General features: G+C 38.5%; 1 protein-coding gene across 8 annotated transcripts; it reads left to right on the top strand.

Moving 5' to 3' along the window:
• Window positions 1-63: 63 nt before the first annotated feature.
• Window positions 64-25,892, top strand: LOC18442033 (cyclin-like protein). 8 transcript variants are annotated; one of them, XR_016056871.1, is made up of 12 exons: window positions 64-746; window positions 4,717-4,765; window positions 5,737-6,204; window positions 8,581-8,924; window positions 9,249-9,455; window positions 9,564-9,761; window positions 18,408-18,482; window positions 18,562-18,628; window positions 18,722-20,173; window positions 20,331-20,387; window positions 24,805-24,876; window positions 25,261-25,892. XR_016056871.1 is itself a non-coding variant. In XM_088868724.1 (12 exons), exons 1-12 carry the CDS (start codon window positions 357-359, stop codon window positions 25,304-25,306), a joined length of 3,210 nt encoding a protein of 1,069 aa, XP_088724850.1. In that variant the 5' UTR covers window positions 64-356; the 3' UTR covers window positions 25,307-25,892. The 8 variants fall into 8 exon arrangements, 6 of the variants coding, with proteins under 6 accessions (XP_088724850.1, XP_088724849.1, XP_088724852.1 ...); XR_016056870.1 differs by having other exon boundaries at window positions 8,575-8,924; XM_088868724.1 differs by having other exon boundaries at window positions 18,937-20,173.
• The last annotated feature ends 1,805 nt before the right edge of the window (window positions 25,893-27,697 follow it).

Genomic DNA, 27,697 nt, shown 5'->3' with positions numbered 1-27,697 from the left:
GGTATATAGCACTTTGGAGATGAAAACTGGAACATGTTGATAGGTTTCTAGAAACATGAGAGAGAAGCAGTCGGTCGAAAGTGGAAGCTAGAGAGAGAGAGACCGCGTAAAATCTCAGCCGTGATCCTCTTCAATCGCATCACACGCTCGCGTTAAACTCCAAAGGCCAAAACTACTCGCTGCGCATGCTAGAGAGAGAAAGTAGAGAGAAAGTTAGAGCGAGAAAATCCTCGTCCCAGAATTCAGATTGAGAAGGTGGATACTCGCCATCATCTCTAGAGAGGGAGCGAGATTTCTTCTGTATTTCTGCAATTTACAGTAGAGAGAGAAAGAGAGAAAGAGAGAGAGAGGGAGAGATGGATACTCTCCATAACCCTCAGAGGCTCATGAGACCCGTTCTGAATCCTCAACATCAGCAACATCATCAGCCGCCCCTTCCTCCCCACCCTCAAGCTCCATGGTATCCAGCCCCTGCTCAGTTCCAGTATCAAGCTCAATCCCATCTCTCAAATCAACCTCAGTGGGCTCATCATAATCAGCAGCAGCAACAGCAGTCCATGGCACCAGGATTTGGTCATAATCAAAACCCACCTTCCTCATATAATCCATCATCAATGGCATCGTCGCCTTACGCCATGCCTCTTCATCAACAGTATGGGCCGCCCCCGCCTCCTCCTCCTCCTCGACCCCTGCCTCCTCAGCATCATCATTCACAGGTTACTCCAATGTATGCTCAAGCTGATCAGGTGACAATCCTCTTGCCTCTTTCTCTCTCTCTCTCTCTCTCTCTCTCTCTCTCTCTCTCTTTCTCTTAATTTTACACAAATAAAAAAAAATATTTTTCTCTCTCGTTCTCTCTATTCTTCCTTGTTAGGGCACTTTTTAGCTCCAGTTCTCTCATCTGTTTTGATTTTTGTTCTTTTTCTCTTTGGGATTCACAGGGTGGGTTGCTTGATTTATTGAGGAATTGTATCTAATGTGACCCATTTTACCCTTTATCCGATTATCTCCTCGCTATTTCTTTTGACATTTCCTCTCCCTTGTTTTGAGTGCTTTTAGGGACTAAGGATTGGGTTCTTGGTAGGGTTGAGTAATTATGCATGTTTGAAAACGAGTGCTTTTAGCGAGTAAGGATTGGGTTCTTGGTAGGGTTGAGTAATTATGCATGTTTGAAAACGATTGCAATTTGGATTTATGGGATTATTCTTGCTATCCTATTTTTCTTTTGGGACTTTCTCTTGAGACTTTCTATTTCTACCTCTCTTAGTTTTCTCCTCTTTTCTGGAAATTAAGGGATATGGTTGCTGGAGCACTTGAATAGTTGCATCTTTTGTGAAAAGACTGTGATTTCAATTTATGAGGTTATGGTGATACGCCTAGCATTTGGAGTAGTGTTTATGGTGTCATGGTCATGGGTTGACATTTGAAGTTCTGTGGCATCTATTTGACAAACTCTTTGAGATGTTTACTAGGACTTGATCAATGGAGATAAGGCATTCCATTGATTTTATTATCATTATGAGTAATTTTGGTTCAGGTTTTTGTATTTTATAGGTTTTCTTTAAGCAATCATCTTAGCTGGAGATGAAATGCTGTTAGGATTTCTGGGGAGTTTTCACATTACCACGACTGCTGTTTATGTTCTAGTGACTTACATTGCCAAATTTATGTGTCATGTGATATCATGTAGCGGAGAGAGTGAATCATCTGTTGTGGCATCATAAGTTCACATGGAAAATTTGGAGCTTTTTTTTTGCAAATGTTTGATTTTGACATATTGGATGGTGTTGGCTTCACTTGCTGCCAGTGACTTAAAACCCAGACTCAGTTTGGGACTCGCTGCGGTCTTGAGACTTGCCCAAGTCTCAATTCAAGTCATGGAGTTTTAAAGCATTGCTTGCAACATTCATCACTAACTAGTCATCAGGCCCACTGCATGAGAGAGTTTGCTTTCCATGGAAAATATGTTTGCTTGGCTGTCTTATGGTGTCTACAGTGAGGAACCCTTTGACTCATGGAGGATATTACTTGCATCGGGAAAACCTGTCTGTTTGCATTATAGTATTCATCATCTCTTGGGTGCTATCAATTAGAAATTTCATGGTTCAAGGATAAATGACTTGGTTCACTATTTAAGAGAGATTATACATGGAAGCTATAAGACCCAAGATTGAGCACAATGAAACCCAACTTCTATTGCAGCTCTTGGGGTCCCCTGGGCCGTCAGCAGTGTTGTTACGCAAATACACGCTCAAACCTAGAATGGCTGGTACCTAGTTGCCTTCACTCCATATGAGGGCTTATACCCCTTTGGTTTTCTTCTCAAGTCCTTTTGGGGCTTTTGATAGCAGGACTGGATGCGTGAGCTAATTTACAGAAGTGCCACATGGAGACTAGAAGTCATTTAAGATGAGATTTTCCAATTGTGAGGCTTATTGATGTGCTACTTTTTGCATGTTCCTAGTTGCCTATGAGTTGGTTGGTTTTTTTTCATAGGGAAGGTTATCTGCATTCAATGTATGATTTTGTTTAAGGGAATCTATCCTGGCCGTTGTTATAATTGAGCTACACCCTTGTGTAGTCTCACAATGTATGCTGTATTTTGAGAATAGATAAATGTACCGAGAAAAAGGAGCTAGAAACGTTGGTATCTCGTCATAAAATTCTGTGAATACAACCACATATGCCTGAATTTGGTGGGGACTGGTGATCGGATATGTGAATAACAAAGAGAAAACTTGTGGGAACTTTCTTGCTGGGTTGCTGCACTAGAACCCTACTAGTTGCTTAACTAGAACCCTACTAGTTGCTTACTTTTTTTTGGCCTTCTGCTACATATCAGTTTATGAGGACAATAATTTTTTTGCCCCTTTTGGGCTGCATAAACCTGCCAAGTAGTTCTTCAGTTTTATTGGCAATTTGAGCATCAATGTTAAAAAATGCGGAGGCGGGCTCCCAGAAACAACTTCGCGGGGGTGGGGGCAGGGGCAGGCATCTGTTACACCTTGATGTTATTTCAAGGTATAACAGTCTATTTATTTTAAAACATAGATATTTTTTTGTTTTGTGCTATAGTCTATTTATTTCAAACAACAATATCCCAATAACAGATTTTTTTAAAAAAAGTAAAAGAAACAAAAAAACAACAAGATCCCAATGACTTTCAAATACATATTTGAAGGAATATATACAATATTTGTTTACTTTTTCTCAAAAATTATTTGTTGCATAATATGAAACCATATATTGCACTGGTTCGTCTAGTCAAATTTCTCATAAGTTTTTTGTGGGGTTTGGCCAAATTTCTTAATTTTCTTATAATTAATGTCCTGTCTAACCAAAACATACAACTAACCCTTATTTGTGAGGGTCCCTTGCACATTTAGTATCACATATCATCGAGACTGGTCCTTTTTATCATCAATAATCATTTCAAAATCATGTTTAAACAAATATAAGAAGCCATCTTTCTGAGATAATCAATGGAAATCAAACTCAATTCCTCAAATTAACCATTAATTGCTCTCAATTAACCATCAATTCCATTAGAGCAGCCAAAAATCAGGGATATAATCCCAAAACCTGTAAGCCTTAAGGAGGCTTACACTTCTTTGGGGGCTAGATTGTCCTCCCATAAAACCCTTCCCCCCCTTCTAGGGGGGAAATACTCCTTTTCCCTTGGCCGAGGGCTTTTTCCTCCCTCGGCCACTTTCTTCCAAGGTGCTGCATAGGTGCCTGCCTTGAGGCGACTGCCTAGGAGCAAGGTTTCCCCTAGGCATTTTGGCTGCTTGGCTGCCTAGGCGGCTGCTTAGGTTGCCAGGTGGCTGAGTTTTTGAACAATGTTGAGCATGAAGAGACTTGTTTACGATGTTAATGTGTGGCGTATATCTGTCATACTGTGTAATGTTGTACATCATACAAATAAATAATGCTAACCTGATAGGTGCTTCAACATATTGTAATTCTTGGTCATCAGTTTTCAGCATCTTTGCATTAATGTACTGTGGGGGGTTTCAGTCGATCATCATCAGTGTCAAAGCCTTTTCCTAACTAATTGGGGTCGGCTAGATACTGTAGGTTCAGGATTCATGATAAGTTTTGGCAACATTTTACGTTGACTGCCTACCTAACAGAACCCAGCCCCTTTACTCGGCATGGGTTGGGTTAAAGGAAAGTTTAAGGTCCTCACCTGTTTGTTGATCTGCCTCTAAAATATGTGCATTATGTTTGGCGTGGATTTACTGCTGCACTCAAGAGTTTTCCATATGTCTCTCAGTTAAATACAATTTGTGCTTCCACTGCGACGCAGAAGTTGTAATTCAGCATACCTTTGCCTCCATTTAATGCATTATTGTTGGCAAGGTTTGCGTTAGGAGATAAATAGTGGGCAGCTTTTCTCTAACCAGCTTGCTTGAATCTATATTATGAAGACCAGACTGGGTGGTGAATTGCTAGTCTTCTGTTTCGATTTGCCCTTGAATACAGAACCTCGAAGATCCAGGTTGAGCTGGCACTTAGGCTGGCCGCTATTCGTCTTTTTTTTTTTTCTAAACTCTATCTTCATATAAGTTGGCTGTACTGGCCGGCTGGCCGCTTTTTGTGGTTCAGTGACCTGCCTGTTCCTTTTGTAAACTATCGTGACATTGTATCATTAATTTTCCTTGTAATTGATGCTTGTTTCGTTCTGATTAATACTTTCTTATTGGATGTTTGCAGCCATGGGGAAATATGAATAGGCCACACCATCAGTCCTGGGAATATCCAGGTTTCTATAAGCCTAGAGCTCTCTTGTTTTTCTTCTTTAAACAGTTTACTTGTGTTTATTTATTTGTGATACCTCATATATTGACAAGTTAAGTAAATATCATTCTTGTACAAAGTTGGATTTTCTTATTCTATAATTTCTCTTTAGGCTTGATTTTTGTTTCTTTCGGAAATTTCTTCTTTAGTCTTCTAATATAAAAATAAGCAAATATTTGGATGCGATATTATACTCCATATAGTATAGAATAAAGAAAATGTTTGCAAAAGTCATTCTTTTACTATTGTACTGGTTAACCTTGAGGAACACTCCTTCTGCTATGATTATATGAGGGGGTACATTTACAATCACGTGCTTTTAGAAACTTTTTACAATGGTGGTTATTCTTGGGATGGGTGGTTTTCATTGCAGACATTTAAGGGAAAGAAATTGAACCGCATATCATTTTTCCTGATGCATTTAACAAGCATCAGGAGGAAACACTGGCAGACACATCATCTATATGGTCTGCATGTGTTTCCTTTAAATGTCTGCACATGGGAAACATCGAAAACATGTTCCCTTCAAAATCCGCTCATGAAACACGTTGAAGCATGCAGGTTTGTTGCTGGATAACATAATAGCATTTACTCAGGTATTGCCAAAAGTTATCAGCATTAGGTTTAATGGAATGATCGAAAATCACAGCTGCAAATACATTAGGGAATCCTGGGGTCTCAATATGCTTGAAGCTGTTGCATAAAATTTGTGGTCCTTATTCCCCTTTGCATTGAATGGAAGCATAGTTACTCGTAAAAGAATAAAATCATGTCTTTATTTATGGTTCTCTTTAGAGAGAGGATCAAATTCCATGCATAGACATGTTGACATAGACAGTTGGAAGCCTGTTTATTTCTGTTGTTTCTGTTGCATTCCTTTTTTTATGTTGAAATAAAATTACTTGTTTAAGGCTTCTCCCTTTTATGTCTTGACAGGTGCCAGTGTCCATTATAACAATGAGGAAGATTGGGCTGCCAAAGCCAGGGCATGGGCAGCTGCTAAAGCAGCCATGGAAAACCAACAGGCACAAGCACAGTTCACACCTCTTGGCAAAGTAGAAGATCACACCCATGCTTATCATAACCAAAGCCAGAACGCAACTGAACCCCATTTTGCTGATATCCAACAATCTTCACTACCTGCCCCCAGCCACCATCCTCCACCTGTTGCTCCCCCCATGGATATCCATAGGACTCCCAACCACTTTCAAGACTCCATATCCAATAACTCCGAACCACTCCCTTTGTATGCTTCGAACGAGTCCCTAGCTTTCAGTGCTGCCGATAAAAATTCGGTTCCACTTCCACCATCTTCATCTGCTCCAGTTGCTTCTCAAGGAAATATGGCTTCAATCTCATCAGTTTATCGGCAGGAGGTATCTCTTAATTATTCTTCTTTCCCAGGTATACTTTGTCTTGAACTTTGCATTAGTTTGCAAGTGCTTTTTCCAAGAACTGCTGGTTTCAGCCTTTATTATACATGTGTCATAAGTTCTGGAAAACTTTTTATAATTGTGTAGCTTATTCAGAGATTTGATTGTTAGGATTGGTCTGAATTAGACAGTTCATATGCTTCATTGTCATATCTTTGAGTCTTCCTGATGCCCTTATTTAAGTTGCTGATGTGGTGCATTCTGTTCATCAATATTTGTGTAGGTTGTGTATGTCTATGGTCTGTTTACTTTGGTAAAGTGACACAGTTGTGATATTGACTCAAGTATTGGTGTTTCTGGATGCGTGTTCTGTTTTGGTTTGATTTGGTTATATATGACTGATTGTTTTCACCTTGTTGATTTATTTGACCTGCTGCATTTGAACATTGATGATGTGTGAGTTAGTGATATTTTTTGGCGTTTTCATGCAACTTTTTACCTTTCATTGATTTTTCTTCATTGATGCATTTGAGCATGTCAATAGTTTTTTAAGTGCGGAATTGTTTCACACATTTTGATTTTTAATTGTTTGACCTTTTTATCTTTAATGAGTGACTAAAGCATTTCATACATTGTGAGTATGTCTTACATGACGGACAATGAGTTAAAGACATAATGTCTAATGAGTTAAAGGATCAATAACAACATAATTAAGCATTTGTCTTGAGGGCATGATGGAAAGTAATATCAATCATGTCATAATCTGCATGATCTCAAAATCATCCATTATCGTCCAGGGGTTTGGAGCTTACTGAAATGCCTAATGGATCTATGCTTAGTGATTTATCTTCCATTAGGTAAGAGAGAGATACTTAGAGGAAAACTCTAAGAATTGCGAGGAGCTCTCTTTCCACAGTTATCGTGCCCCTAACTTAGAAAGTGCCTGTGAACATCCCCATGCCTTAAGAGACCTTCCACTTGGATAGGCTTGGTACCAAAGAAGCTGCAATTAAACTATTAGTTTGAAGAACCCTATTGACAAATTGCTCGGTGATGTTTTTGGTTGGTGCATCGGTTCACCTGATGCACATCGATTCTTGTGCCATATCATTCACTTACTGCCTCAGAACCCTTTAATAATAGGGGCCCCTGAGATGATTATGGTCATAATCCTATCTGTGAACATCACCAAGATGTACAAGTATCCCCTGTCTTTGCATCTCGAGTGATACGTCCAAAGCACCCATCCTTTTTCTTGAGAGATCCGTCATGCAGAAAAGCTGACAGCCATCCTACAATGTAAGAGGCAACTGCGTTTAGGATTACCATAAGGTACCAAGCAGTTTGCATGAAAGAACTCCATATGACTTGCAGTGGATGACTGGGTGATGGAAATTCTCGTTCTCCTTGTGCACTTTGGGGAGGTGGAAGCCCGAATTTGGGAGTTGATCCCTAATTAAGATTCTGTTGCAGGGCACCATTGAACTAAATGCCAAAACCCTTGTTGGATTGCGGATGCCCCACACCAATGAGCTGGAGAGAGAGATCAGGCCCACAACCCTAAAGAGCATGGTATAATAGCTCAATCAAAGAGGTTCAACACTATCCTATGTGCAATCATTCTATCTTATCTACCCTGCAAATAACTCACATCATCTTCCAGGTCACTTCTGATGCAAGGTGTGTGAAACCATGAAATTGCCCCAGTGTACTAGGGCAGATCTTTACTGCATCAGTTTCACAGTTTGAGTGAGTTGCTACATGCTTGAAAATAATTAGATGAGTTTATATACCTCTTTAATTTTGCTTGGGGAAAAGTCCAAAATTTAGGAATGAACTTATCGTAATTCACAAAACTCACTGGCTTTTAGATTTAGCTCTTCATTATACATAGAACTTGTGGAAGAATATGAATTTCAGCAATTAGTACTGTCAAATGTAGCTGGCCCTACCTTGCTTTCTGCATTATGTTACAATTATAGTGTAATGTTGCTAATGTTCTGGTAATCAATGTGGAGTCATCTGTGTTCTTAGAGGCATATTTCTAAATTATTCAGGATTTATAGAGATTGTAATGGGGATTGTTATTCTAGTCACATCATTTTTGTCCAAAATAGTTTATTTCTGTGTTACATGTTATGCCTTGTGTATATCTACTGGTGTATCTTCTGTTCTGGATCTTTATGTCCATTAACATGAAACATTTGGCAGTACTCTTTGATATTTCATCGGTTTTCCGGATTTTGTGCTCATTAAATTGATACATGAAAGAATTCAACAAGGGTTTTGAGTGAAATAATTTTGAACTCGGGTAAATTTAGGGAATTACCAGTACGATCTTCAATTTTTAGGGGAGTTTGTCAATTCACTATGGTTGTTTGTTTACCATTGATGGTTCTAGTAACAGGTGTTGAGGAACGTGGAAACACAACTGGAGCATCTCCCTTGCCGGTTTCGCCACCAGTTCAAGTACATAAACCTCAGACCATATTACCTGCTGTGGTTCAATCAGATTTGACAGAACACCCCCATTTTACATATGGGGATCAATCTTCTGTTCCTCTTACAGATCCCAGTGATCAACCTCTGGTTTTTGATAAGAATTTTACTCGCAACCTTGAACAACGTCAGCAAACCAGTTATACACATTCTGAACCAATGGCTTCTATGGGAGGTCCAGACCATGTTCATGCTTGGACTCCTGCAGTTGCTCCAGGGGCTGTCTTTCCTCCTGCTCCCACTGGACCACAGGTGTTACTTCTATACTTTTGGTGCACTGTTTGGTATTGAGATACTTGTTAAGGGAATTATACTATAAGCTCATGATTATGGAAGAACGTAGACTACTGGGGGTCATGACTGTCTAATGAAATGATGGATGGTGATAGAGAGGGATTGGGACCCAACATTGGGGTGTGCCTTGTTCACTGTCGTTATTTGGACAGTGATGAACCCAATGGATTATGGTTTTCCATTGTACATTCAACTATTATGTACTTTCTCTACTTGTTTGGAACTGATTGTTTTCCTTCATAAATACACTACTGCTTATACACTATGGTTTGTTGTGGCCAGTTTGATCCTACTTTTTTGCCACCTGCACATCCTCTTCCTGGGCATCCTCAACAAATGTTTGGAAGGATTCCTGGACCTAACTTTCGTCCTAACATCTCACCAATTAGCTCGCCCTTCGGCTTGAATGCAGGAGCTGCTCTGCCTCCTGGATCTGTTTTTCCAGGAGATGCCAATGGAACATTTAGTACTTCTGAACGTCCCAAGAAGGTAAGAAGCCCTCCTCTTCTTTATCACTCTTTAATATTTAATCACTTACTGAAAAAAATAGAATACGTGCTCTAGGTAAGAATTTTTGTAACTTCCCAATATGTGCAGGCTTCAGTACCTAATTGGCTCAGGGAGGAAATAATGAAGAAGAAAGCTGCTGTTATGGCGAGTTCTGTTCAGGACCCCTCCTCCGAGCTCTCTGTTCATACTAGTGGAGATGAAGATAAATCTCTTGGTAAAGTTGATCAGGCGGATAGCAAAAGCATTGATTCTGCACGATCAACCGAGGATGAAGATGATGAAGAGGTCTGTTGTCCTTTTTTCTATGCGGAAACACTAGTGTGTAGTGTGTGAGTGCGTGGGAAGCCACATGTGTGTGCATGCGTTCCCTTGGGTGCCTGTATGTGGGCATGTGTGTACTGGCTGCCTGGCATGTGCAATGGTATAGGTCGGGCGCCTTAGATTGAAATTGGTTGGTCTGGATGGCAGATTCTGCATGTTAGTATTCTTTTTCTCCTTTGATTTTTCATAGGAGTCTGGTATGTGTGTGTGATTTAGCCACACCAAATGAAAAAGAACTACACAAACAAGTTGGCTAGAATGTGTCTGCCATTTTCATTTACTAATGACCGATCTACATCGGTTGCCGCACTTCAATTGGGCTGTCCGACCTATACTTTCCCGAGGATGGATGGCTCATAAAGCCTTCATCATATGTGTGTTGCACACTTGCGCATGTGCGTGCTCGGTCAGGACCATGCGCTTTGGGACATGCATGTGGACATGCGCATGTGCGCAATTGAATATGGGTGTGGCTCTGTGTATGTCTGTAGCATTTACATGTATTTTCTTCAGTGCTTGCATATATTTCCTTATAAATCGTTGTCTGGGGGTTATTGAGTTGTTCTTATATGCAATCTTAATATATCAATGATAGACTTCTGGCTTTGGATAGTGAAATTCAACATTTATGTGAGAAATGGTCAATGTATTGCACACACTTTACGACTAGTGATATTGTAATTTGAATCAGTAGTCTTTACTAGTGTAAGATTCAAGCAATATCTTGTTTCATAGGTGTTTCTTTTGGATTTAACATTTACGAAACATTTACAGTTCTAGATCTATTTTTAGAAATGGTCAATGCTTCTCTCTTTTATCTTTATTATTCTCACTAGCCTTGAGATATATGAAAAATTTACTTAGTGAGTGCATTCAGAGGGAGATGCATACAATGAAGGAAAGGACGATAAGATATACTCTTGTGTGTGAGGGAGGGAGGGAGGGAGGGAGACTTCCATTGGTTATTAAAATGTTCGAAACAATTTACTTTTTATTCAATGATCTCCTTAGAAAAGCTCTTCAGATAATATCATTATAGAATTCTTTCCTGATAACTTAGCTGTCATTTATAAGTTTAATTTTTGTTATTTCGATATATCAATACTTTCCTAATGAAAAGAGTTCTCTCAATAATATCAGTGGTTGGCCCCGAAAGAGGGGGGGGGGTGTTGGTTGGGGGGAAACATGCATAATAGCTTTAAGTTGGTACTTTGTCACCACCAAGAAGTAGTGTTCTGAAACCCGGCTTGGCAGCAGATTTGGCTGAGCCAAGTTCTCAGATTACTGTGTTCAGGCTTGGTCGAGCCTTGCTTGAGTCAAGACCACGCCCAAAAAGGCCCTAGAAATTCTGAAAATTTCAGGAAAAATCCCAGAAATAAGATAAATTAAATCTAAAATGTCATACAAGAAAAGCGTATATAAACCATGGGATATAGAAAAAAAATCAAGGTTATGGCTTGAAAAGCAATTAGAAAAATCCAAAACATGGGAAAATAAGAAAAATCATAAAAACATTGTAAAAACAAAAAGTATTTGTTTTTATACAAATTTAATTATAATCAATCATAGTTGACCAAGAAATAATCAATTGCATGAGTATTTTTTTTGGGAAAAATGAAATTTATCTGAAATTTTGAGGTTGATCATCCAATCTTTGCACTTGGTGCAGATCAATGCCTCCAATCCTTGTCAAAGCTTCCCAACACAAACCAAACCAGAAGCCCCAAACCAAATTTGGGTTTGATCTAGGAGATCCTAGCACTTGAATATTGAATCCGAATTTCAAATCTCTGTAATACTAAAATTTTGAGGGTTTTTGTGAAAACTAAGCCTATGGTTAGATGAAGAGCACAAAAATAAGTGCAGGAATCAAATTTTATCGAAGATCAACCATAGATTGTTTATAGAAATCTGGTGTATGACACTCGGTGAGTACTGGAGTGAACAAACTTGGCAAATGAGTCTGAGTGTGTATGATACCTATGCAAGTTGCAATGGTGCTCCGCCAAGCTCTGCACAAGGCACCCTTAGGTACTGTGCTCCAGGCTCGACAGACTGTAGGGCTTGAGTGAGTCCGAGTCAACTTGGGTGAGTTTTTGAACATTGCCAAGAAAGAGATACAAGAGTGAGTGGCATGGGCCCTCCATATTTGCTAGTGAGCCCTTTGGTGAAAATGTCTGCAATCTGATTTGTGGTGCCAATATAATCTGTTCAAATAGCCTATGCTTCTATCTTCTTGCACAAAAATGATAATCAATTTTTAAGCGCTTAGTGGTCATGAAAAATAGGATTAGCTGCAATAACAATTGCACTTCGATTATCACAACAGATGGTATTACTTGCAGCCAAGTGATGGAGTCGTGTTTTGTATCCCCAAAATCTCAGATACCATACTCGCTGATGCCCTATATTCATCCTCCTTAATTGATTGTACACGGACTTTGTTTCTTACTCCTCAACATATCAAGTTTCTTCCTAAATAATCACAATACCTTGAGACTAACTTGCAAATCAAGATCTTCTGCCTACTTGTCACTGGAGTAGGCAGTGTTGAACCCAACATGTACTTTATCTATGTGTTTTTTCAGGTACATAATGCCTTGATTAATGATCATTTGCACGTATCGTATTATGCGCGGGTACATGCATAAACTGGCATAACTAATTTTCCATGAGGCCTATTTGGGGATGAGTGATGGTGAGGTACTGAAGTGTGCTTGCCATGCTCTGGTTCTTTGATAGATTGTTCTCAATTCACTTTTAATCTTTTGTTGCTGTTGGAGTGGTTGATGATCTTCAAGGAAACATATTAGTGTGCTCAAGTAAAATCATGTGCATATTTATGTTGAGATGATAGTTGATCATTTTGAGTGTGATCCACGTCTATCCTCTAAAGGTATCGTAACTATTCCAAACCTCTCATCTAAAATCTGTCATGAAGGAATCTGTTGATGTCGGCAATAAGATCTGAAGAGCTTCCTGTATTGAGGATGTCCTCGACATACAGGAGGATGATCACAACAATACCTCTGATGCTTTTGCCTTCCGTGGATGAAAAAACAATGGTCAACTGCGGTCTTCATGAATAATTTTTTCTTGTATGATAAAAACTTTGAAACCAAATATGAGGTACTTGCTTCAATCCATAGATGGATCTCATCAACTTATGTACTTAGAAGGATCCTTCTCACTCAAGCACAGAGGGCTGCTCCATGTCTACCTCAGCTTTTAACTCTCTGTGAAGAAATACATTCTTCTCGTTGAGTCGGAAAAAAGGCCAATCATATGCCAAAGTAAGGGATAAAGCTACTGAAATGCATTCGAGCGTTGAATTGATCTGTACTTTCATCCAACTTGTACTTTATGTTGTATGCCCATTTCTTGACCACAATATTCTATTTAGAATGCCTCTTCACAACTCTCCCGTGCTGTTCAAGAACACAAATTTTATTCTTTGGCCATAGCTCCCACCCACTTCGGGGTGTTTTTTGCTACATGATAGTTGGCAGGCTCCTTTAGTTTAAGAGCTTCATGTGGAAAATGCTTGTTTATTGTATGTGAAGTTTTCATGGAAAAGTGTTTTGTGAGTCAATGGACTGAGGACTCACTAGCCCACTGACTCACAAACGTCTATCTTTAAGATGAACCTTCACATCTAAAGATTCCTATCCAATGGATAGGAAAAAAATACGAAAAGTGTTTTAAATTTTTATTTTCTTTTTCATATTCATGATCATCATATTGTAGATCATGGATCTCTACAAATTGGATCCAAGATCCATATAAAAAATAGGTATTAGAGGGAGCCTGCACAAAAATAGTATGAGTCGGGGGACTCATAAAATCTGGGTCCAGTTTTCATAGCCCATCGATTGATCTTTAGGATGACACATACAGGTAGGTCTGTGCATGCCTTGATTTGTTGCACTATCTTCATTAGTTGTGGGTGCTTCTCCATGTCTAGTGTGCTTTCCTCCTGAATCATCACTTGTATTTTAAGCGTTATAATCTTGCTCCACCGTTAATTTGTGTATTTTCAACTTGCTGCCCTGTTATTCCAGCCTACTTGCTAACTATGTTTCAATCTTTTGACTAGTGTTTCGTCTATTATAAACAGTCTCCTTTCTGGTTGCAATGTGAGCTGCCATCAGGCTTTCATATATGATAAATGATTACCTCATAGGGCGCAGCATTAGGCTGGTCATTAAATGGAGTGTTCAAAATATTCACTAACATGATGAGGCAGCTCTTATCAGTGTTGCTAAGTCGATGAGTATCGTTAGGAGCATGCCTAAATAAGATAATTTCATCTCTCATTACAGATTCTTGAGTGTGATGAGCTGTACCCTTATTGGAATTTCTTCTCCTCGAAAGGTGATACCCTTTGGTGTATTACACCATCCTCATTTTATCAAAAGAAACATGGCAGGAGATGAGGGCATAGTTAAGTCTAGGGCTATAACAACAGTAGCCCTTATAGTCACCTTCATACCCCATAAAGATGCACACTTCCAATGTTAGACAGAGTTTCTTCCTTTGACTCTTGTCCATATGGACGAACTGATAACGTCTGGAAAATAAAAAAATGAAATAATTGATACTTATAAAACATATCATAAGGAGTTTGGCCATTCAAACCATATGTGGGTGGTCAGTTTACGACATAAACAGTTGTGTCGAAGGCTTCGGTCCATAAATACATTGGCACTCCGCTAGAGAACAACAAGGAAAGGGCAACCTCACGGATATGGTGATGTTTTACTCCACGAATCCATTTTATTTGTGCAGTATGCCTAAACAAAATTTATAGAGTATTTCCTCAAAAAAAAAATGAAATTTGTAGAGTACGGATTTGTTGCTCTAACCTGTTATTCCTTAAGTGGTTTTTTTTTTTTTTTGAGTGAATATAACTATTCTTTAAGTGGTTCTTAAAAACATGAGACAAGAACTCAAACGTTGACATCACCATTTATTTGGAATGAAGACATCAGTAATGGAAGCTTCCTGGATTTATCATCCAAGACTTATAAATAAGAAATGCCTTTGGCTTTCTCCTCTATTTAATGTGTTCCCCGACCACGGATCCTTCTAGATAACAAAAACTATGTAAATACAAAATTTGACTTAATTGAGCGTATAAAATACGGTGCACTTGATTCTGTGGACCAACAAGCCATTATTTAGAAGGATAATACCCATTTAGTTATTCACCCAAAAAAAAGGACCCATGTAGGTATTTACAAGGACATTTCTTACATGAATGATGATGGGTAGTGAGGGTCTGTCTTCGGTCGATATGGAATCACTACTGAATAAGGGGTAATAGATAATTTATCGGCATTACTTGTGGCATGGTTGGCTGCCCCATTATAACTCATCCATGATTGATCACTGTCCATTAAAGTGTTAAGGGCAGCAGCTTGGTCTTCCTTGTTCAAGCATTCCTCCTCTTGATTATAGCAATAATAGCAATTCACGGGGATGCAGTTTTGGTGACCTCAAGTTTGATAGGTCGCACCATTATTTCCAACAGTGGTATTTTGTTGAAAATTACAAGGTGTAGGAAGAAGACCACATCATTGGTTAGGTTCGGCCTCCTCTTCCTCCATTATAAGATGGAGGGTTGCTGGTTGTGACTGTCACAGTAACACATCATGAGGATCATAGTCTCGTTAGCCTCGCTGGTTTGTTGTAGAAGAGGGGTTCTCTTGTAAAAGTAGCAAGAGGCACAATTTTGAAAAGGTCAGGACTGGAGGCTTGGTGACAACCAAGATCACAAACGTCCTGTATCCTTCCTTCAAACCAGTTAGTGCATAATATACTTTGTCTTCGTCACTAATTGGTTCTTAAATGATGGAAAGCTGATCATAAAGCCCCTTGATTTTGTTAGGTTCAGTGCTTGAAAATCGCTGATCCGGATCGGAAATTACCCGAGAGCTTGGTTGTTCTATATAAATTTTATCACAAAGCTCAAATGGCTAGAGTTTAGAGGTGCAAACCCCTGATGCTTTTCCTTTACCTTCTTTTTTTTTTTAAAATATAGATACCATATATTATATAGTTTTGAATGTTAAGGAAAAAAGGAGAATTCGAACCTCCGATCTTGTGGTTGCAAGCACAAGGTCTAGCCAACTGAAGTATTCAAGTTATCTGATATGGTGTTATGTTTTATATATACATCATTCTTTTTCTTTTCTTTCTTTTTTTTTTGGGCCGGATTGCCAATCTAGCCGATCGGCTGATCCGTGTTGCCGATCCGGCCGATGTGGATCAGGATCAGTGGGGGGGGGGATCGACCCCACTGATCTGGTTTTTAAAACACTGGTTGGGATATCTCAGAATTGCAATTCGTTTTTTGTTGCATTGCTGGAATGAAAGCCTCAAAGGCATCATGAAGAGCCTTCCAAAAATCTGCAGTAAAGGGCATTGAAATAACTTGTAGAATTTCTTTTGAAAGAGTTGCATTGATCCTCCCAATGAGTTGCAAGTCTTGGCACCCATTCTTCACAAGAGAGGTTTGTGGAAACAACTTTCATTGTCTTCGCGTTATCACCAATCTCTTGTATCATTACGAGTTTGAAAGAGGTCCTGAAGATGTATCTAGGTGTCTTGTAACATGTTGGCCACCGATGAAGGGTTCAATGAGGCCCTTCTAGATTATGAAATTGGATGAGGTCAACTTGGTGGTGACCATAGAAAATGGATGAGAGGAAGACATTATTGTACAGTAGAGAATGAGGATTGTAAATAGTTACTGGAGTCTCCTAATCTAGATGTTGATTCTGCTCCTGGACCTCGCTTTAGTGCTCCTGAATCTCCATCGGATCTCGATCCTCACTTTCCAGGGATCACTCCCAGCAACTCGAAGTGGCAACAAGAGGCCAAGAAGATATTTATTTGGATTTTAGGTGTGATTATAATCTTTCTTTCTCTCTGTCTAATCCTTTGGGATGCTGTAAAAATGCAAATAAAGTATCTTGGTATGCTTTTGGTTGTTGTAAACTTTGAAATTGTATATAAAGTAGTTTTTCTATCAAAAAATTAGCTCCCTTGAGTTGCTTTGGTTATTCCGATGTGCTTCATTGTAAGATCGTTTTTATTGTAATTTGTGGGATTACTGTTACAGAAACTACACCTCAAAGGTATATAAAAGGAAAAAGGAAAAAGTTTATATAAGTGTGAGCATCTAAACAATCAAATTAAGGCGCACGTCAAAAATTTCACTCGAAGAGGTGGTTTTGATGCCCAAAAATCCTCAAATTGATCATCTTGACCTCAAGATGCATGGAGATGAGAAAAAAATGGATTTCTAGTTTTGGAAATAGTGCATCTTGTAATGCCTTTTTGGACCTTCAGTTTTCAAGATTTCATAGATCTGCTTGATTTAAACTAATTTTTTAAGCTTTAAAATTTTTAATTAGAGATGAAAATAAATTTTAAGGCTATCAGAATGATTTCCAGTATTTAAACTACATTTCTAGACACTATTTGAAGGTGTGCCTTACTTTGATTGTGTAGAGCCTCGGCCTTATACAAACCGTGCCCATATAAAAATATTATTGATTATTTAAGTAAAATTTAATGGAACAATTACTTTTTAGTTGCCCATTTTGTGTGCCCACTATTTATTGTATTTTATAAAATTACTTGGATTTTTTAACTTTTAATAAAATTTAAAATTTTTCAAAATTTTCATTTATTGATTTTAAAAATTGTATGGAATGTGCTTCTAATCTAGGAAGCTTTTTGCGTGTGTCGAGCTGTTGCATCCACTGCCACCCCCTCCCTCTCTCTCAATTCTGGTATTAAAGTATGTTAGAAGGAAGAACGGATGAATAAAGTGGTATAATGGAGAAAAAAAGGGTATGGAAAATTGTTAGGTTGCTGATAAGAAATGCTCCAGACTTGGAGATATGGGCTGTAAAGTTTCAGTAGAAAGTAGGCTTTTTGAGTATAAGGAAGTGAGAAAGTAGGATTTTCGAGGAATCTTAGTTAGAAAGGAGCATAGGGTGAGATAGGGCAAGATCCCTCCCTTTTTTTTGTCTTTATTTTTTATATACAGGGTGTTGGGGACCGAGACATTACGGTTATGAAAGAGATTTGGGTGCTGACTTGAGATATAAAGAAAGAAAAAATCAGGTTAAGGGCAAGAGTGAGATTAGAGTTCAGAGAGAGAGAGGGACCCACACACACACACGTAGGGTTGGAGATATTGAGTTGATTGGAGATTAAGAAAGATTTTGAATTTTTGAGAAAAGGAAATTTAAGATTTCGAATTAATTGTGCCCTAGAGAGAGAGCTTGGTTCTGGTGGAAAGTAGGAAGTTGCAAAAAGGATTCAAACAAGAAAGAGTGGTGTGGATCCCCCCAATCAGTATGTCGGGTTTGCATTTTCATTCTGTGTTTAAATATTACAGGACTTGATGTATGTACAATTACGTAAATGTCCTGAACATCCAGGTATATTACATTGTGAAGCAAAATAACAAATAATAATAATATCAATGCCCTAACATAGCTGATAATATCTTGATAATCTAGCTATCGCTAAGTTTTTACTCTTTCTTGTGAAGATAAAGTGTCAGGGCTTCTAATGTCTCTCACATTGCAGGAAGAAGTGGAAGCAGCAAGAACAGCTGCAATCAACCAAGAAATCAAGCATGTATTGACTGAAGTACTCCTAAAGGTTTGTAACTTGGAACTGTTAATCTTAACCTCCAGATTTTCGCGAACTCCTTGATTCTAATCAATCTTCTTAAGAGCAGGTGACTGGTGAACTTTTTGATGAAATTGCAACTGAAGTTTTAGAAGAAAGTGATCTGATTGTGGAAGGTAAGGTTCTTGTCTACTTTGCTATGCGATCTTTACTTTTACATCGGAACGCTTGTTATAATCTGATGCTTTATGATTTATGGTACTCCAAAGTGGCATCGACTCTAATGATAGATGATGGAGATTATATTGGAGCCTACTGAAATATCGACCCATGCGAAGTTAATGTCTACTGTCTGTCATTGAAAATAAACGTGGATGCCCCTTTGCACTGCTGTAGACCATTTTCCCCATGAACCATGGATACTAATTGTATACCATTTCTAAGGATTCTCTTTGGTGATCACATTTCATACTTCATTCTTCAGTTGAGCATTCCAATATTTCACGAAAAGATGAAGTATTACCACCTGTGATTCCAACACCCAAGGCATCAGCCAGGGTTCTTGTTCCTGTTGAAGCTAAGGATGGTGGAGAAGAAGAAGCTAGTGAAAGGTCTGGTTCTAGTGGACCTGCTGGAGATGTTCTCGGTCTCTCAAATTATGCTTCAGATGATGATGAAGAAGCCGAGAGCTCAGAGCAGGTAACCTTGCATACAAATTCTGCTAGCCAGCTGTTAAATGGTGAAGATCGACTAAATTCACTAGTTTATTTTGAGAGACCCAATAGAGGGATAAAGGATTCAGGTCATGATGTGAGTGGTGTTGGAGATCTTAACGATAGGACAAAAGAGGTGCCCTCAGATGGTGAGAAAGAAATGAGAACTGAGATTGAAAGGGTTCCTGATGAAAAAGGGTTTTCTTATGGAAACAGTGAAAGGATAAGCACCATTACTGGTGGCCATGAAGTGGGTTCTCTGCAGGGAAGTGCCGATACACCTAAGGTAAAGGAAAAAGTAGGAGGAAACGCTCATATGAACTTTGAAATTGTAGGTAGGGGTTCTGAATCTTCTAGAACAGGAATAAATGATTTACTAGATGGTGATGGTAGAAAGAAAACAAATAAGAGCAATGATGAAGAATCAAAGAGGACTGTTTGTCTTGTTAGCAGTGATTATGGTGGAGACGTTGAAGCTGGGAACTCCAGGGCTACTGAGAAGCATTCAAGTTTTAGTGATAATCGGAGAGGGGATGATAGGGATGTGAGGAAAGGAAGGGTGGAGGAGAGGGACATAGTGAAGGAAAAGGAGAAAGAGAGAAAAGATAAAGTGAAGGAAAAGGAGATAAATAGAGGGGATAAAGTGAGAGAAAAGGAGAGAGACAGAGGGGATAAAATGAGGGAAAAGGAGAGGGATAAAGGGGATAACATGAGGGAAAAGGGGAGAGAGAGAGTGGAGAGAGTGAAGGAATGTGAAAAGGACGAAAAGGAAACTGTGAAGCGTAAAAGGGACATATCAAAGGAGGAAAGTATCATGAAAAGTGAGCATGGAAGGGACAACAGAGATGGGGGAGTAAAACATGGTGATCGTGGGAGTTCTCATAAGCACAAGAGGCACCGTTCTTCCTCGATTAGCGGTAGAGGTAAAAATAGCAGGGAAAGAGACAACTCATCTCCCAGTCGTACTAGCGGAACAGATGTTGAAGCTTCAGACAATTCGAGGCATAGGTATACTTGTGAAACTTCTCGTGTCCTTTTATATATATATATATATATATATTTTTGACTTCTCATATCTCTCGACTTACGCCCAAAAATGTCTTTTTTTTGGGGATTTTTTGATTCCATAATTTGGACTTTCATTAGATGGTTTAATTATTTCCAGGAGGGTCCCATCAAAGAAACACAGCTTGTCACCTTCTCCTGTCAGGTCGAGGAAGAGGTATCAATGGTCTTGTTGCAAGAATTATGTTTTTCTGAATTTTGATGGCCTTGTGATATTGCTGATAGATTGGCAATTAGGATATACAATGGGTTGAAGTTTGCCTTTTCTCTGTTATTTAATATTCATGCTCCTTTTGTTCTTTGAGTATCAAGGGCTTTTGGTGGGCTGTGTTTCTTGTTGGTCTTCTATGAAACATAACCACATGTGCTGGAGTTTCTAGGCCAGGCCAATGGTAACAGCTGGGTTCGCCAGGCCAATGGCAATAGCTCGGTTGGCATCAAAGTCAGATTTTGATTATGAGATTAGTATTAGAAACAATAGAAACACAACTTCCTCTGACAGCCTATCAAAACTATCTATTCACGTAGTTTCCATTTTTCATACCCTAAAAAGACTCATCATGGAAATAGTTTACAAACCCTAAACAGGTTTAAATTTGAAATTTAAATCTACTGATTTATCAAACTAGATTCCCGTATCGTTATTCCTCCCACCCAGCCTTCAATCTATTGACCTCTCTGGTGTTCTCTCAGTTCTGCTTGGTGTGCCTTCCTCCAAGCTTTGTTGTTGAAAGCACAGGCTTCAGTCATGCTCATGTGCCTCTCTCCAGGCTTTGTTGTTGAAAGTACAGGTTTTAGTAGTGCTCTCTGTGTCTCTATACACACATTGAAGTAAAGGCACACGTAGATGGATAATTTCTTGCACCAGAGGTGGACATCTTTTTGTTGGTCTCCATTTTTTAATCAATTTATAACAAAACTTCTTAAACTTTGAATGGAGAGAGTTAAACGTTTCTTAATTTGTAGGATTACTCATAAGATACTTTTGCGGGGTGGTTTTGTTGTCAATACTTGGAAATAAATATACTAGAGGAAATTTTAAATGTAGGTACTTAATTTTGTCTGTGTAGCCCTGGGTTGATTGTGTTTGACCTTTGAAATAAATACTTCTCTTTATTGTTTTAGCCTAGAAAAGTGATGGGCACAGTTCTGGGCTTCATCAATTTTGATGGGCTGTGATTGGACCCAAATGCTAGCGGCTATCATGGGTTTGAGTCTTCAAAATTTCTGATAGACTGGCTTAGATCTGATTTTGCAAGGTTGACTTGAGTACTTCTCTCTACGCTACATGTGGACTAGTCATATAGGACATGTGGACTATTCAAATATGTATTGCTTTGAAGCTGCCCATCCTATATGAATAGTCTTTTCCTTTGATGAGGAATGCTATGGTTAGCACAAGTTCTATGAGGGGGAGATACTTTCTGAAAAAATCAACCTTCTGAAATGTATTGACCTTATGTCTCCCCTTCACTTTAGAATTGTACCTTATTTATCGAGGCTTATTATAAAGAGACTGATGAATTAGTTATAGGCGAAATAAATAAAAGAATTCTTGTTCCCATGTGAAATGGGCTGTGCATGTGCATGTATCTAGAATTCAAATATGATAGGATCAATCAGTTGGGCAGGCAGAGAATGATCAGATGCTGTGTGCATCTGTGTCTGTGCTTGCTTGTGTTGTTTTGAATAGATTAGGGAGGGGGACAGAGTGTGTGTTTGTGTCAGATGCTGGCACTCTGTTCACATCCAGATTGCGATGTATTTTTAAAAAGTGTGATGGTTGTGCTGTTGTATGAAATCATGCTGGATAACGGAAATTTGACAACTTGGGATTACCACAGTATTTTGTGATTCATGGACTTTTTGTATACTGGGTACTGATCATTTTAGTGGTAAATGTAATATCTTGAGTATGTGCCGTATAGATTATCATTGTGGTAAATGTAGCCTCTTTAACATTTTAGTTGTGTAGGCTTTTAGCATAGATTTAACTAGTATTCATGCTCTGTGTGATACAAAGGCACGCACTTGAGGGAAAAAGAGGGTTTAACTATTTGAAATAAAATACCTTGGATAAAAACTATATTTTTAGGAAATCAATAAAAGCGCACTATCCCCCCCCCCCCAAACAAAAATAAATAAAAATAAAAAAAGAAAAATATCTCAGTACACCCTAATTTGATATATCATTTCTAAGTAGACCCACATATTTGAAAACTATCGTGCGGCATTAGTTTTTCCGAAATCCTATCTTCTAACCCCCCAACCCCATTTGACCTTATTTTATAATATATTTTATCCCAAACAATTTTTAAAATGACACTAAAAAATCTTTCACCCTCTCTCTTGCATACTCTCTCCCCCGCCCCAAACTCTCTCTCTCTCTCCTTTCTTCTCTCGCCTCCAAACCCTCTCTCCTTTCAGAGCATCTCTCCACTCCCCCATTGCCCCAAAACCCTCGCTCCTTCGAGAGAATTAACTGAGAATAGAAGTGGAAATTGTTTGGCTCCTTCAGGCTGAGACACATGAGGCGAGAAATGAAGTCCCCAAGGCTGCTATGGTGAAATCGTTTGCTCCATTTGAAATAAGTGTTCTAATCAAACCAATAATTCTATGAAGCTCTGACTCTGTCCTAAAAAACCTGATTGAATCCAAAGCAATATACAGAGCATCATTCAGCCTTGGCATATCAGCCAAAGGGATCAAACTCTCTGCAAATTCCCAGTTGACTTCCTTCTAAGATCTGTCCTTTCATTTTTACTTGTCCTCAGGTCATTAGAGCTCTTACTCACAGCATGCATCTCTGAATTTTCACCACAAACTCTCTAAAATTTATCTGATTGCCTTTCCTTGCTACCCATCTTAGAGTTTTCTCTACAAACCCTCTAAATTTGTTGAAGCACTTAAGCTCGCTACCCATCTCAGATTTCTCCCTACAAACCCCTTTAAATTTGTCAAGACTATTATTGCTATACCCACATCAAAATTCTCACCACAAACCTCTCTAAATATGTTAGAATTCTTATCAATAGAATCATCTCAGAATTTTCTTCACAAACCTCACTAAATCTATCATAAGTGCTTACACTGCTGCTACATTCCCCGTTGAAATCCTTGTTGCACCTTTGCCAACATGACCCAAACCAGAGTTCTCGCCACTCAAGTCATGACACAGTAACTTGACTCCACCCACATCTTATTGGTGCATGAACTCATCTTCCATGGGTTCACTGTTCAATTTGTAACTAGAATCTTCATCCATGAAAATGAAGATTTGGGTTCACTCTTCAACCGCTTCACTCTTATTGTTGATACCCTTATCAGAGTTAATGCTCTAAAAGGAGAGAGGGTTTGGATTCAAGAGGTGAGACAGGGTTTGGGGGCGAGAGGAGAGAGAGAGCGGTTGGGGACAGAGAGGGTTTGGGGGTGAGAGGAGAGAGAGGGGTTAAGGCAGAGAGAGAGAAGGGGATTTGGGGTGAGAGGAGAGAGATGTTGGCGGAGTGGCTAGATAGAGGGGTTAGGGCAGGGAGAGAGTATGTGAAAGAGATTAAAGGTGAAAGAATTTAACGTCATTTCCGATATTGTTTGGGATGAAATTGTGTTATAAAATTAGGTCAAATGGGTTTGGGGGGTTAGAAGATAGATTTTTTGAAAAACTAATGCAGCTAGATAGCTTTCAAATATGAAGGTCTACTAAGAAATGGTGCATCGATTTAGGATGTAGTGAGATATTTTCCCAATAAAAAAAAGAAAAGAAAAAAAAAAGAAAAAAAAATAGAAGTGGTATTAAGGAGCGTTTTTCTCAAAAATCCATTTACTTGGATGAGTGTATAATAGAACAGTTTTTTTCCTTCAAAAAATAGTGGCACGTAGGCATATACAAATTTAAAGTGAGATATAAAAGTTATTTCTTATGGAATTAAGTCTGTAAACTGAAGGTCTAGGGAATGGGGTCAGGGCATGTGTGGTTAGTGGAGCAGGTGCCTCGTCTTAATGTCCTAGGCTCCATTCCCACTGTTAACACTTCAAAAACAAAGTGTCATTTAACCGGGGCGCTTGTGAACGTTGTCTGATTCCCGCCCCCCCACCCCACCCCACCCCACCCCCCATTACCCTGAAAAGAAAAAAAAAGTTTTAATATTATGGATCATTCAAAATTGCAGTTGCCTCTCTTTTCTATGTTTTTACTAGTCAATTCACTCTTGATTTCAATTTCACTTGATTCTTAACTTGTCTTATAAACCTGGCACCATGTATTGGTGGGTTGTTGGTTTTATTCAACTCTGATGTCTTTGATAATGAGGGCATGTTAAGGTGTCTGCTTTGAGCTTCTTTCTCCCTCCCTCCCTCTCTCTCTCTCTCTCTCTCTCTCTCCAATTATATGATTCTTTTATAACCTATTCATGGAGTTTCTGAGTGACCTATTTCCATTGAGAGGGAGTGGTGTTCCATATAAATATGAGGACATCATATCATGATAGATTCATTGGGTGCTGGCTATGGAACAGAGTAAGAAGTTTAATCTCAGAATTGGTTTAACTTACTGGATGAGTATGATGTGTTATTTCTAGACAAGTTTCGCGGTCTCCACATGAGAAGCACTCTCAACGCAGGCATTCTCCCTATTCTTCTCACGGAACCAGGTATGATACTGAGCATATGAATCATGTTTTCATTAACCTTGCAACAGAAGTTTATCAGATATGCATATGGTAACAACTAAATGCAAAACCATCGTCGGTTGTTTGGTTATTTTACTTTTGGGTGGGTAAGCTGGTTCCAACTTTTAGACCATTGTGCAGGTCTACTTGTTCTTAACCATTCCAAAAAAAAGAAACTGATCTTGTGCTAAATCACCAAGCCGAGTAGCCAGATCCATGTGCTTTTTTGGTTCTTCTTGTTTGGTGTCAATGTTTTGAGAAAAGCCAAATGGGTTATTATGGCACTAAATGTTGTTTGACGCCCCGTTTTTTTCACAATCCCCAAGAAAGAGTTTTTCTTTGCTCACTATAGTTTGGTATATGCAGACGCAAGAGGTCGAGATCGGGATCACCTGCATGGAGGCGGAGTTGAGTGATCTATCTTTTACTTATTTGTGGATATGGACTCTGACGGGTTATTCAAATCATTGGTATCGGCAAGTCAAGGGCAAGATCATATCGAAAGTGGGGCAATGATGCACAGTTTACTTCAAAAGAATCAGCAAGCATATGAGGAGCACTGGATTGCGAAGGGTGGGGAGATGAAGAAGAGCCCGTTTAGTCAAGATGCATTAGTTCTCTGAGTTTTGATGAAGTCAATTTTTGCGTATCAAAGACAGGTAGTGAGGTTATGGAATGAGGAACAATGAATGGTTCCTTTCCGGAGGTATGGTTGCAGACTTGATGTTGGGCAAAAGATGACTTGATCTTAGCACCGTTTTGTCTGGGCCGTGTATCAGGACGTCCTATTGTATGTTTTACATAGGTGTATGAATGTGTTCATCTGTCTCTCTCTGTCTCCTCTCTCTCTCTCTCAAACACATGCGTGCAAAATCTGTTTCTTTTTTGGTAATGTTTTTCTGTTGTGGTGAAAGTACTTCTCCAGTTTCCTAAATTGTGTTAATGTGATGATTTATTTATTATGACTTTTTGAGATATCTGATACCCATTTCATGAAATAATGTACTTTTTTATCCTGTATATATTTGCTTTGCTTCAGATTGGTAGGCCACTGTGTGCTTGCTTTTAATTGGACGTGGTTTATGAGTCCTAGGACTCATAACTGGACTTATTGTCTTATTACTGAACACCCGGTAATACTGATATAACACAACATCCTGGATTCGAATCTCAGTATGGTATTTTAAAGGAAAGAACAGATTGCTTTCAGATTTTCTTTAGCACAACTTGGGTGCCAAGTGGGCTGGGCGGGCCTTGGAAGGCTGGGTATGAGTGAAAATGGGCTTGTTGGGTTTGGCTAGGCCTGAAAAAGAGAGCGAGGTTTCGAGTTTTCTTGTAGGTTGAACTTTATTTGTAGAAATAATGTTGCGATGCTGTACGGTGTCTATTTTATTTTGACTGGCCACTATTAAAAGATGTGTTTGGAGAATGTAAATTGGATACTATTTGCAAATGGAGAAGAGTATATAATGAGATCATTTACCTTTGGTACAAGGTGGTCATAATTAATCTTGACCATTGGATGTGAAGTTGGGCAGTTGCATTTAATTTATTGACTAAGCTCAAAGTTAAGAAGAATTTTTTTTGAATTTGATGATAAATTCAAGCCAACATATTTCACATTGGATGGTAGTAAGTAATTGTCACCTCCATCTTCTAAAGGTAAATGGTTTCATTAAAATGGATGATATAGATTATTGCAGTCTTGTTTATAGAAATAAGATTGCAACCTTGTATGAACTTTCCTCTTGAATAATTCATCTATAGTAGAATTTAGATAAGGAAAAAGTTTATATAAGTGCGAGGCTCTAATCGGGCGCATTTAAAAAATTTCACTAGAAGAAGTTGTTTTGATGCACAAATGTCTTCAAATTGATCATCTCAATCTCAAAATGCATGGACATGATAAAAAAAGTGGATTTCAATACATCTTGTAATGTATTATTTCAATGCATCTTGTAATGTATTTTTGACGGTCAATTTTCAAGATTTTCAACTTTTCATAGATCTGTTTGATCTATAGTATTTTTGAAGCTTTATATTTTTGAAGGCTATTATAAAGATTTCCAATATTGAAACCATTGATACTATTTAATGGTGCGTTTTACTTTGATTGTTTAGAACCTCGGCTCTATACAAATCTCACCTTTTAGATAAATTTCCATTATTATTGTTAGGGAAATGCACGGCATAGCGACAAATGTGATGTTTACAATTTGGGCAGAAATGCGTCTTCGGAGGGAGTCCTACCATTTACATTAGATATTTGTTTCTCCTGTATGTGATTGCACCCATATTTAATTTGAAATCGGATAATTATTAAAAATGTAGGGACATTATAAAAAATATACAGTTTTTTAAGGTTATGGAAATAAATCTGAAATTTTTCAAAACCTCGTAGGTACTTCTTTTTTTTTTTTGTCTCATTTTTTGCATTTTTTAATGAAAATACATTTTATGGTAGTCTTAGATATGTGAAGGCGTTACGGTTGACCTAGAATCGTGATGGTTGTGGAGAAAAGACCGTGAGGCTTTTACAGTTCCAGTACCCAAACAACCACTACAGTATTTAAAATGCTATGCTGGTAAAGAATGACATCAACCGTGATGTATAACGAAGCATCACGGTGTCTTTTTTTATTGTAAAAATAAAATAAAATCACGACACTCTATAGACCGTGATGATTTTAAAGTTCAAGTACATTCATAACCATCATGATATTTAAAATACTGTGATGGTCAATAGAGGCATCACAATGTTTCAAAGGCTATGATGTACAAGAAAAACATCACAATACTCTTC

Source organism: Amborella trichopoda, chromosome 6, assembly GCF_054954075.1.
Source record: "Amborella trichopoda isolate Santa Cruz 75 chromosome 6, AtrichopodaSantaCruz75HAP2 v2.0, whole genome shotgun sequence".
NCBI classification, from domain to species: Eukaryota; Viridiplantae; Streptophyta; class Magnoliopsida; order Amborellales; family Amborellaceae; genus Amborella; species Amborella trichopoda.
This window is presented reverse-complemented; position numbering and strand designations above follow the sequence as displayed.

What these genes read in the sequence shown, in the direction of transcription:
- LOC18442033 (XM_020672054.2), top strand. Translation starts at nt 357, where the DNA reads ATGGATACTCTCCATAACCCTCAGAGGCTCATGAGACCCGTTCTGAAT. An exon ending in AAGTGATCTGATTGTGGAAG is followed by an intron (nt 18,629 to 18,936) that starts GTAAGGTTCTTG and finishes TTCATTCTTCAG; the next exon opens with TTGAGCATTCCAATATTTCA. An exon ending in TCAGACAATTCGAGGCATAG is followed by an intron (nt 20,174 to 20,330) that starts GTATACTTGTGA and finishes AATTATTTCCAG; the next exon opens with GAGGGTCCCATCAAAGAAAC.